Here is a 12,148-nt window from a genome sequence, read left to right on the forward strand (position 1 = left end):
CAGTATAATCCATCAGCTAATTAATGACACTTACATGAAAAAACTACTGAAGCTTCTCTTAGAAATATTAAAGTGATTCTTCTTCAGGATAAATTCAGTGTTTAAATGATAAAAACATTACTACAGTGATTATTATATAGTATACCAGACAAAAAGAGTAAGAAACTCTAAAAGCTTAAATTATGAATGCAATCTATTCTGAATCTAATGTTGGACATGACAGAGCAAACAACTGAACGTAGTCCTTCTTATGTTTATTGTATAAAAAAAGAACAATAGAAAATTCATGTAGAAAGTTTACAATAGAAAAAGTGGAAAAACAGCAAATGTTCACTGCATGTGACGGACACTGAGCGTTGCTGGTCGGGGGCAGACGAGCCCAGAACCAGGAAGTGCACTCTCACAAGAAAAACAACCAGGAAAGAAACCACGACATGCTCAGAGGTCCTGGGTGGCGATCACCTGCAGGCTGAGCTGATTTTCAGTTCAGTGCCTCCAGGTGGGAGAGAATGTAAAGTCACAGCTCTTCACACCTGTCAGTAGAACCATGTCATGACAACAAACATGGACCACAGCACTGCTAGCAAATACACGAGCAGTGGCTACTGTACTAGAATAGTTTGTTTGCTTAGCCTCATGTTTTACCACATTTTTCATTTCTTTATACAACAAGGCGCTGAAAATATCTGACAAACAAGGCCCGATGCTAAAACACAAAACAGCGCAGCTAAGGCCAAGTGAGAGTGCTTTAATCTGTAGGGCAGAAGCAGATCAATTCCCTCTTTCTGAGGCATTTTAATGGTGATAGGTTCAAATCCTCTGGTTACTGGGCAGTTTAATCCAAACTGCGTTACAGTACATAAATGTATATTTTTAGCATGTGTAGCACCATTAGCACTACCACTGTCCAAGCCCACACTGGCCTCGTTTCCATTACAGCAGAATCTGCAGTGACATGGGTTCAGTCAGTTTGAGCTTTTAAACACAAACTCTGAGCATCGCTAAATGTCTGTGGTGCCTGATTTCTTCTTCTTTGCTCTTTAAAGAGTATAAATGGAGAATTTTGGTACTTTTGCTTCTTATCTGTCATACACATTAAAAGCCAATACAGCACTTTCAGTTTGTGGTGATCAAACAAACACTTGCATCTTGTTTTGTGTGTGTACTTTATAGTAAAAAGACAAAAACCAATAAATCACAAAGCATTCTGTATTTAATGCTAGGATATTAGCAAAGCTGCTTTAAAACACATAGTACCATTTTTAAATGTTTGAGACGTTTTTCTTAACTTCAAGAAATGGACAAAAGGTCTAACTGATAACATCTGAAATTAAGTGAAAGTGATGTATTGACTTTCAGCATGTATGACAGCTCACATCTTATTTAATCTATGTTTGAACAGTTACACACAGCACAGTTTAATTTATAGTTGTGACCAGGAATGTAAGAAAAAATAAATAATACATTACATAAAAAATGGGAATGAAAATCTTTCAAAGAACCGAAAACAAGCTACAGACAGTGGCTACTTTCCAAAATAAATTAATCTCTAAATATGAGCAATTTTCTCCCAAACTACAATGAGAATAATCGCACAACCGAAGGGGTCATTTTACAACCATCAGCAAAAACGTTTCAACAATCGAAAGATCCAAATCATATATTTTTCTTTAGTTGCTGGAATACCATCTCAAATCCACTGGATTTAGTTTCACACTTGCTCTGCTGTTGCCAACGGCTCCTCAGAAATACAAAAAGATCTCACAACAAACAGTAAACTCTCACTTTGATAAGTACTTTTAAAGTCCATCAATTTTTTTTCAGATTACTTAGATTCATCTTAAAAAATATATTTACAAATAATCAAGTAACTATGAACACTGTCGACAGGCGAGTGAGACCCTTCCAGCTCCAGTATGGCAGCGTGAACAGTGTGGACGAATGCACAGTAGCAATTTCGGGCGCCTGTGTGTGTGTGTGTTTGGCAGGAATTAAGGTATTTCTGTCCTAAAATGACCTCAGGTCAGTGTGAAGATATATCATCTGAATAAAATGCAAATGACTTGACTTCGTGATTGTGAACAAAGCACTCAGAGTGTATGTATGTGTGTATGTGTCCTGTGTGTGTGCACAAGATTGTTCTGTTGTTGGAGATTAGGCCTCAGCAGAGAGCTGAGCAAAAAGGCACATCAGATAATGAAATGAAGCAGTTTCAGATCAGGAGACAGGTTCACTCTGTGCTTTGCTCCATAGTGGAATAACACCCAGCTTTCCTTTGTAAAGCCACCACAGTGTCCAGTTTCAGTTTATAAGATGCAAAATAAAGACATAACAGTAACACACACGTCAGACGAGGGTCAGAGCAGGTCTGCAGGCATTCCCCAAATTAGCTTTAACTGACTCAGAAAGGCTTCCACAGCAGAAAGAGGTACAATGATTCACAGACAATTTCACATAATCAAAGAGAGGAACTGGAGAGACTTCACCGTTAGACAAAAGTGACATGTCTTTCCAGAAAAGATGGCTGATGGAAAATCTCAAAAAGATGATGAAGCAGATTACTTATAGATTCTGTGGAAGTGAAAACCCAATTGTGAAATATCGGGATTTTCCAAGAAAGAACAAAAGCTTTTTGCAGTAATATCTCAGTATACACTACCCATTTTATCTGACTAACCCCAGTCTGCCATGCACACACACTCTGACTCACACACACACCTGAGTCACACCTGCTACATAAAGAGCCGACCCTCGAGACGTTGACAAAGACAGTAAAGCAAATAGATTATACAAAATGTACAGGTAGGAAAGTGACCGTCAGTCTGTCTGCTGCAGTCTGTACCAGCAGACTGGCTGTCAGGCAGACAGACAGGTAGGCTCCATTTTCCACAGGTAGCATAGTGATCCAGCACACAGGTGGCACCGATGCCCCCAGCTGCTCTGATTTCATCCTTCCAAATTCTTTCAATTCCAGAAAATGTTTGATTTCAGGCCGTCTTAGTCCTCCAGGTTTGAATGCATAACGGTGCATCGAGGAGTCCAAGTTGGTCTGTTCAGCTGCCACAGTCCGACGGCTGCAGCCCAGTCCTGAATGTAAAAATGTCGCCATGGTAACTGGTGATTACAGGTGAGACGTCTACCTACGTGAGCCTGTAGAGGGTGCTGAGAGTCTGGGTGATGAAGTTGACGAGTCCTCTGCAGGCGTCTATCCAATCCTGCCAGTGGGGGGCGGCGTGCTGCGAGACAGACAGTGATGTTAGTTCGCAGAAAACAAGAGACTTGTTTCATGATTCAACATTTACTGACAAAGTGACCAAACTATACAACATAACAGACTTAGTCACACAGCTGCAACTTCCTGCAAGTCAGTGCTGTGACCTATTGTCTCTGTTCACGTGCACCATCGAAGTGACATCTACTAGGAAATCATGTGATTGCTCCCAAAGTGCTTTAATAAACAGTCTGGTTTCACATTTGAGGTGCCTGAGAATTTCTGGTCATGTTTAGTGTTTAACAAAGATCATTTGAAAATCACCACCATACAGGAAAATAAATAACCCTTGATAATGAATATAAAGTCAGTGAGCCTGGCAGGCAAAGTAAGCATTCGGAAAACATGATGTCATGTTCGGGGAGACAAGAGAGGAAGAGACAACATGGGTCGGAATAATGAGGAACACACAGTGCAGCTCAAACAGGAGGCTAAACAAGTGTGTGTGTGCTGAGGATGCTACTCTGAACTGCCTGAACCTCGCGAGCCCGTGGTTAACTCTCCCTCCTTCCCTATCACTTTCTTTTACCATCTCCACCCCTGCATCCCTTATTCCTTTTGTTTCAAAGTATGACTATGCTTTCGGCCCGCCTGGTTTGTAAACAACACACAGACACACACATGCACAGTTTCCCCCAAGTTTCCCTTGAGAATACAGAATCTGTCTGTCTTTCCCATGCACAAACAGACACTGGCCAATGATGGCAGCAACCTGCTCCTCATGTCTGCAAAGGCGCTGTTATGCCCTCATAGTGTGTGTGTGTGTGTGTGTGTCTGTGTGTGTGTGTGTGTGTGTGTGTGCAAGCCATGGCTGACTGAGAGCCAAGGGTAGGTGACGTCATCTTTGTTTATGTGCATAAGGCGGGATGGCGAGGGAGGGCAGAGTGGGGTGGGGGTGGCTGCCAACTCCTCACGCGATCTAGAGCACATGAGCAAGGGAGGGGCAGGAGAAATAACAATAAAAAGAACCAGATAGACACTCAAGGATGAAAACACTGTCATTTCATCTGGGTCTTTTAAAACCAACTGGGCCACTTCAGAGACTTTTGTTTGAAAGTATAAAGCATTTTTGTTGATTTTTAGGGAAAAGGACATTTTTAAATTTCTGACAAACTATTGCACTAATAAATTTACTGAATCTACAGAGAGTTCAGCAACAGTGACAAGGAATGAAACTAAATGAAAAGTAGAAGAAAAGAAAGTGAGATGGGAGGAAATCAAGTGAGGACGGGAGGGAGGGAAGAACTGCAGGTGACTGTGTAATAAAAGTACCCTAATTCCTGCTATAGATGTGGAGAGAGGAGGAGAGGAAAGAAACAGAGGAGATGAGGGCCACTGTGAACTTAAAGAAAGAGAGGAAAGTAAAACGACAAAATGACATAAGGAGGAAGGACAGAAGAGACTAATGGATGAAGGAAGAGAATAACTGGCTCACAGCACATAGATGACATTGATTCACTCACACACACACAAATATCGATCTATCTTTACTCACACACCCTCAAACACACACACACACACATAATTATGCATGCATGCAAACTCACATGTTCATCCATGCAAGAACACACTGAGCTGAGTGTGTGTGTGTGTGTGCGCGTGTATGTGTAGCAGAATCAATGTGACTATGTGGTGTTCAAGGACACAGAAAGCAACATACACAAATACCCTCAGTTCAAATCACATCAATGTGAACGTTCACTTGAGCACAATCGAATGTTCAGCTGCTGTTCGTCCTTAAGTTATAGCATTTTATTCATGTCTGTCCCATCAATAGTTTTTGGCTTGTCTTTGTCTGCTCCTGGACCGCCAGCATCTCATTATTTTTTACTTTTATACAGAAAAGTATTGTGTCACCTTCTGCTGACCATTTATAATCTCATTCTCAGCACATGCTTGTTTGTAAAAGGAAACAGAGACTGGAAAATGGATAGGAGGATTATAGCAAACAGTTTTTCCTTTCTAAAATTTAGCTAGATACAAAAACATAAAAAACAAAGTTAGAATGAAATACGGTTAACTTATTTACATTATGCATAGGATTAATAATAAAGAACACTATAGAGCCACAAGTACTGTCCCTCTTCTTACCGCTCTGCGGAGGACTGTGGCGTTGAATTCATCTCCAATGACCCTCAGCTGGTTGGCCACCCTCCTGACCTCCTGCTCCTGCAGTGCCTCTCCCCTGGGGGCTCTGTGGTGTAGGGGAGCCCGGGATTGGCGCTCATTCTGGGGTAGCAGGTCAGGCAGAGGTCCCTGCTGGCTGGAGGCCTCCTGGTGCTCCTCTCTGTCGGAGTCTGCAGCAGAGACGGTAAAATAAATTCAGAAAATATGATACAAACAAAGAAAAAAAAACTATGCATTTCTCCTTCGGCCTCGGTTTATTTTTTTACCATTGTTCTTCCTCATGGTCTCACTCTGAGTCTCACTTGAGAAGAAATGTTCATGTATGGAGAGAAATAAGTGCTTTATTGGGTACACAGACCCTCTGGTTATGCTTAATTGATTCTCAACAAGCAGCGTACATTAACAGCCTCCTTAAGCACTAATGTAGACAGTTCACATCAGGGGGATCTGTGCACACATAGGCAGGCTGGTCTACACAGACCAGCCTGCCAAACAACACAGACTCATTTAGTGGGAAAACACATCAGCACACACCCTAAATCACACACATATCAGACTTCCCCCAACGTCCCAAGCTGTTACTGATCATCATGTTCAACATCACATGACTTTCAGGGAACATGGAGTAACATATATGAGCAGATAACCACACAGGTGAGAAGCTGAGGGTTTGTTTGTCCCGTTTTATATGCAATAATGCATATAGGACACCCAAATGTATATTTTTAAAGAATTTGACCAGGGTGCCGTTTCAATGGCTTTTGATCCATTAACTTTAAGGTTTGTTTGTGTGATGACATTGTAAGGTCAGTTACTGAATAGTAGGCCTGACCCCAGATGACACAGTATACTTAAATAACTGTTTGCATTTGTTTTGATTGCTTAAACAATTTCCTAATGTGACACTTAAATATGTAAATAGCTTACGTCTTTCATTTTTGTCTGGTAAATAGTGACTCTTTACAAATGACACATTTAACAGTTTCAATATATTTTAGTGTTCGTTAGTTATCCTGATGACCAGCTGCCTAGTTATCTCTGCAGCCTGATGAGGCACTTCTAATGTTACATAAATGACTGGATCATCTGCACACATTTAGTACCCTATGCCTGTACAGCTTTCATACATAAGTAGAAGAGCAAAGGGCCAAATATTGAACCTTGTGGCACACCAAATTTACCAAATTTGCATTTTAGGAGTGGCGATGTCACACCATTAACTTTGCTCTCTCTTATGCAGAATGAACAGAAACAGATGAATTAATTCTTGATCTGCAAAAATATGCACGTCAAACTTCAGTTGATATACAAATGATAGCTTCTGCTGTTTCCAGTAATATCACTTAGTTCTCTAGCATTTGCTCCTCCTACCCCACACACAATCACACTTACACACACGCACACACACACACACACACATATTTCGTCACAGTGACTTATTTTCCTCTTCATCAAACTTGGGAGAGTAATCTCTTAATCTGCTTAATAAGTCTGGTAGGGAGAGGTACTGTGTGTGTGTGTGTGTGTGTGTGTGTGTGTGTGTGTTTGTTGTTGTTTACAGACTTTTTAAAAACAGATACCTGTACCTTCTGTCTGTCTGGTCGCTAGCGTGACCAACACAACTAAACATATTAGAGATGTTATTATTATATTAAAGCTATTGTGGTAAATGTGACTGTTCATTCAATTCAAATGTTTCCTTACCGTTTCAGAAAAGATATCCATTTATTTATTATTATTTGTGCATACTTATGGACTTTGTTATTTTCTTGCATATATTTAGCTTCTTCAATAAAGCTGAATTGTATAATGTGGAAATGTAAGCACCATAACCACATGAATGACTTTAAACACCACAGGAAACCCAGAGAATTGACACTTCCTCTTTTTTTCCTCTTTCTGAATTTTGCAATGTAACACTAAACAAAACAAATTAAAAAGTATGTTTAATTTATGGGCTTTTCATTTTATTTTGCTACACTCAACACAAGAAGTGATCTAATTTCTCATTTATCTGATTTGTTTGGTAGATTAGTGTTTTACTTATCTTACTGTATATTACAATGCATTAAATTTTAATATGTGTGACACTGTGTAGTTTTGATACCAAATCTCTTTAAGAAGTTCAGACGCCCTGTTCTAAGGTTTTGATGATACACCTTTGGGTCCCCAGTTTGTTTCTTTCCCTGTCCAATTACAGCTTTTCTGACAATTGGCCCCTGTCTCCAGGATGGACCTGAGTGCCGGTGGCAACCACAAAACTGGTTTCCATAGAAATGGGCACCCCGGCAACCACAGCATCTGCTTTGTTATGAGGATTACGACTGATCCTTTAATGATGCAGGTGACTTGACAGAGAGAGAGATGTAGAGAAAGTACAGAGCATAAGAAAAAAAAAACAAATGGGGAAACCCTGGCTTGTTGCCAAGGTAACTCTAAAGGAGCCTTCGTGTAGACGTCTGTAGGTGATTGGACAACAGATCAGGGAGCGAGCTGCGATAGGGTGGACGGGAGGAAACGGGGCGGGGCTGGGAATGAACCTGTGCATTTGATAGGCTGACAGTATGACCAGGTGACAGAGGGAGACCCCCCCCCCCCCCCCCCTGACCAGTTAGACATGGGAGCCAGGAGGGTGATTTGGTTGTTGAGTGGGGGTGGCACTAAATATCAAAACAGACTAAAGCAGATATACCAACAGGGGGGTAGCTTAACGATGAGCTGGGAAACTAATTTAACAATACAACTGACTAATTCACTGACTGACTAAACAATTAACAGATTTCTCTACAAACTGGCAATATAACCAACTAACTTATTAACTTAAACTAACTTAGTGACTGTCTCACGACCCAAAATGCTGAGAGGTTTTCTGATTATCCCAAGTAAGCAGCTTTATATCTATACTGACTGATGATTAAATAACTAATTAACAACTAAAGAATTACTCATTCTGGTTTCTGTCTGCTTTAGTAGGTTATCGATTGAATATGAGAGTCATAATTCATCTTATGTGTTTGCCTCAGTGTATTAAGCGCCTGTTGAGAAGCTAACTGAATAATTTACTTACCAAATAACATCCTGACTTCCTCATTAACAGACTCACTATGTGATTAGTAGTTGCAGCTGATAAGGCTGGTTAACAACTTTAGGTCTGGATAAACTGACTATTCTGACTGTTTAATTAACAAACTTAATTACATGACTAAATAAATCGCTTACAAATGAGCTCCCTGAGAAATCTGCAGGCTGAATGAATGGCCTGATTTACTGCTGGTGATAAACTATGGATAAATAACAGGTTAGCACACTGACTTGGCTTTGTGCTGCCTAGCTCAGCAGTTTAGAGCAGGAGGAAATGCTGCCGATTGTTTCTTTACTGCAGCTAGAGAACAGAGGACAAGTCTGAACATGCCCACGCTGCACAGCTGACCCACAGCTCAGAGAGGAGGAGGGCTGAGCAACTACACTGTTTACACTCCTACAAATGTGTCACAGCACAGTGGCCCAGTGCCAAATGTGAACCTGCTTTAGCTGTAACACACTGAGCCGCCGGACTCTCCCGAGCAAATTTCCCTGCAGGATACTGAAATTTGAGCCAGCAAAGGAGAATATACGGTTTCTCCCAGTGGACACTATTAAGAGTCCAGATTTAACAAACTGAGAAACTATTTACCTCTGCAGCTGAAGTGACTGTTGCTAAATCAAGCTCCTGGAGACACAAATCACCCACTCACAGACATGCTTTCTTACTGTCAAGACTGACGGCGCTATGGTAATAATATAAATTACAACAGTGCAGAATAACACCTACTTTAATACATTCATTGACAATACACAGAAAATAAACAGGCGCAAAAGCACTTTTCAAATGTTCTGTATCAATGCCCATCACTGCCAGTGACATCCTGACGCCTCATAAAGTCGAGACAGACAGTCATAACACATTGTCCAATGAACAAAACCAGTCTGAGCAGTTTTACTGTCTGAATCCTGTGGCGATTCATGACGCACCAGTACAGCAACCAGCTTCTGTGACACCAGATAACACGTCTCCTCCTCATACTGTATTCCACCTGTCCCCCATAAACACTGCCCAGACAGTCTCATGTCATGGGAATAGTTACGTGTGCAGTGCACACATATTCTATAGTTTCCTGCTAATTGACAACTTGAATCAGTGGAGGTCTGAAACACAGTACCACCTGACCACTTTCACCATTTCATCAGAAACCGCATCAGCTGCTGCTCATCAAGTGTATTTGCAGCAGTGAACCTGACATAAACCAGTCCTGGCTCTGATGCTGCTTGCTATTTATGTGTTATGATACAGATCCTGGTGTTACACTGACCCCCTTTCTGTGTCTGTTAAAACAAATTACAACATAATGTAATAATTTATTAATGTTTTTAAGCTTCTACTCTCTTGCATAGCTTCATAGTCCAGGTTCTTAGTGACTACTGTGGTCCTACCTGACTGCTCTCCTGAGAAGGCACTGGGTGCAACTGAGCCTGCACCCCTTACATCTCTCCGGTTGCAGAACGGCGAAGGAGGAGGCGTCGGCGATGGCGAGAATGCAGGTAACTGCTGGTGAGTCTGGGGCTCATCCTGGCCCTGTGGTTGGGGGTAAGGCAGCGAAAGATACAGAGCCTGCAAAGGGTGCAGATGGTGGTGGTTATAGTGGAGGTGTACGGCAGTAGTCAGAGAGCTGGTGGTGATGGTGGCCGTGGTGAGCAGGCTAGGCCAGCTGTGGAAGGGGCGAGGCAGCTCCATGCTGCAGGTGTTGTGGCGAGGAAGAGGCCTGTGTCCTCCTCCTCCTCCAGTTTCCCCGACGCTCTCGATGGTCTCTGCACGGGCCATCTCAGTGGAAGCCTAAACCAGAAAAGACGCATGAATGGAAACTGAAACATATGAAAATGATTAGTCCATTTATCAACTAGTTGATGTTAATTGCATTAATTTTTAGACTCTGACTTGTACTAATGTGCAGTGTAGCATTTCTATATTGTCCAATTCTATTCAATCTGAGGCTTGATTCCAATTTTTACTTATACTTAGCTTTTGTATATAATAGCATGTACGTAACTGACTGAGCCCTAATAAGACAATTACATTCAAGAATAATAATCCTAATAATAACAATAATGACGATACAGATATTATAAAATCTTAAACAGACCAGAAAACAAACTGCATTTTGCCTGGATCTAATTTTAGCACCATTGTTAGTTTTCTCCTCCTTGTGCTGAAAACACGCGTGTTCACCCGGCGGCCGGTAGGGGGCGGCATCGGCGGGACGGCTTCAGGAGCACGAGACCTGTGTTTGTAAACAAATCCGTGCCGCACGAGCGCAGGCACGCAGGCGCGCACGCCCGCACACACTGAGAATCAGAGGCGCGTGCTTACATGTGAGCCACGCGAGTCACCGGCAGGAATGAGTGACGTTAATAAAAACACCGACGTAAAGTCGGTGATCGAGCAGAAAAACGGAACGAAAAAAAAAACCTCCAAGAAAATGTGGTTTATCTAATTTTACCGCACACACCCAACCCGGTACAAAGTCTGGTTCTACCGCGGCTAAATTACATCTCAGCAAAATTTACAAGACCAGAAAAATAAACAAAAACTAAATCTTCGTGATTTCGATATTTCTGATCGGAACAAACGAACTTTAATCCAATATCCGTTAATCTGTGAAATTTCGCGGTGTTAACGACAGACATATTCCCGCCTCTGTCTCCAAACTGTTATTGTTTGTAAATAAGTCTGCGTGTTTACAGGCTGTTGACTTTTCTGCCTGACATGTCCGGACCTGTCGCAGGGAGGGAACAGCACCAAGACACATCAGCTCCCCAACCAATAAATGATCGATAACCGATAATTAGTAAATAACGATAAAGGAAGAAACGTCTCAGCGAAGTTTAAAGCCCAGCTGTTTTGGCAGCTGGAGGGGTGATGCAACGTTGCGCTGTCAAATCCACAACCAGCGACAAACAGGCAGAAATCGATGCAGCTCTTACGTGGTTTGTCTGAGGATCCGTGGTGAGGCTGTCTGCAGGTCCGACACCGACGGTAACAGGTGAACATCAGAGAAACGTGTCCAGAATAAGCGGTGGATGCAGCCGGCGGGGAACCACAAGGTGTTAGAGTCCGCTCGGTGGAAAATGCATCTTTTCTTTGCAGCTTTTCCGGTTTGGGTTGTCTTAATATGACGTTACCGTAGTTTTCTGATTCAGCTTAACCCGTCAAAATAAAAAATATCGACGCGCAGCAGACGGGATGTTCCGAGTGGCTGAGCAGCTGGCTGTCTGGCTGGTCCCGCTCCGGGGCCTTATATACCCTGGCCATAGGGTATATATAGAGGCCACGTGAAAGGGGGTGGTCCATCCATGACGACAACGAAGGTGAAGCAGAGCTCACATCCGCTAGGATTTCAGAATAAAACACCTTTTGTAGTCAAATGGATCAAATTAACAAGTGAGAAATGATCAATGGCCTCATATTTGCATAACCAGATATCTGAATGTGCCAGAAGCCTGGGCTACATATAAGTGAATTTAAAAAACATCACACTGTCACATTCTGGCTTTGTGGTTTCCACCTGGAGTCTGCACGTTCTCTCCTGCTTGTATTGGTTTATTACAGGTATTCAGCAGATTTAAACTATTCCGGTTTCGTCCCACAGTCCAAAAACATGTATGTCAGGTTGATTGGTGACTCTAAATTGCCCATAGGAGTGAGTGTGAGTGTGT

The 12,148-nt window shown here is 42.1% G+C and overlaps 1 protein-coding gene across 1 annotated transcript; it reads right to left on the minus strand.

Annotated features, from left to right (window-relative positions):
- Positions 1 to 11,709, minus strand: bbc3 (BCL2 binding component 3). The gene is made up of 4 exons (XM_026298686.1): positions 11,417 to 11,709; positions 9,869 to 10,268; positions 5,363 to 5,568; positions 1 to 3,236 (listed from the first exon to the last, which is right to left on the minus strand). Exons 2-4 carry the CDS (start codon positions 10,254 to 10,256, stop codon positions 3,141 to 3,143), a joined length of 690 nt encoding a protein of 229 aa, XP_026154471.1. The 5' UTR covers positions 10,257 to 10,268; positions 11,417 to 11,709; the 3' UTR covers positions 1 to 3,140.
- Positions 11,710 to 12,148: the final 439 nt, after the last annotated feature.

The sequence above is a fragment of the Mastacembelus armatus genome, chromosome 13 (assembly GCF_900324485.2).
Source record: "Mastacembelus armatus chromosome 13, fMasArm1.2, whole genome shotgun sequence".
Taxonomy (NCBI): domain Eukaryota; kingdom Metazoa; phylum Chordata; class Actinopteri; order Synbranchiformes; family Mastacembelidae; genus Mastacembelus; species Mastacembelus armatus.

What these genes read in the sequence shown, in the direction of transcription:
- bbc3 (XM_026298686.1), bottom strand. Translation starts at nt 10,256, where the DNA reads ATGGCCCGTGCAGAGACCATCGAGAGCGTCGGGGAAACTGGAGGAGGA. An exon ending in CTTCTCAGGAGAGCAGTCAG is followed by an intron (nt 5,569 to 9,868) that starts GTAGGACCACAG and finishes TCTCTGCTGCAG; the next exon opens with ACTCCGACAGAGAGGAGCAC. An exon ending in CCACAGTCCTCCGCAGAGCG is followed by an intron (nt 3,237 to 5,362) that starts GTAAGAAGAGGG and finishes TCTGTCTCGCAG; the next exon opens with CACGCCGCCCCCCACTGGCA.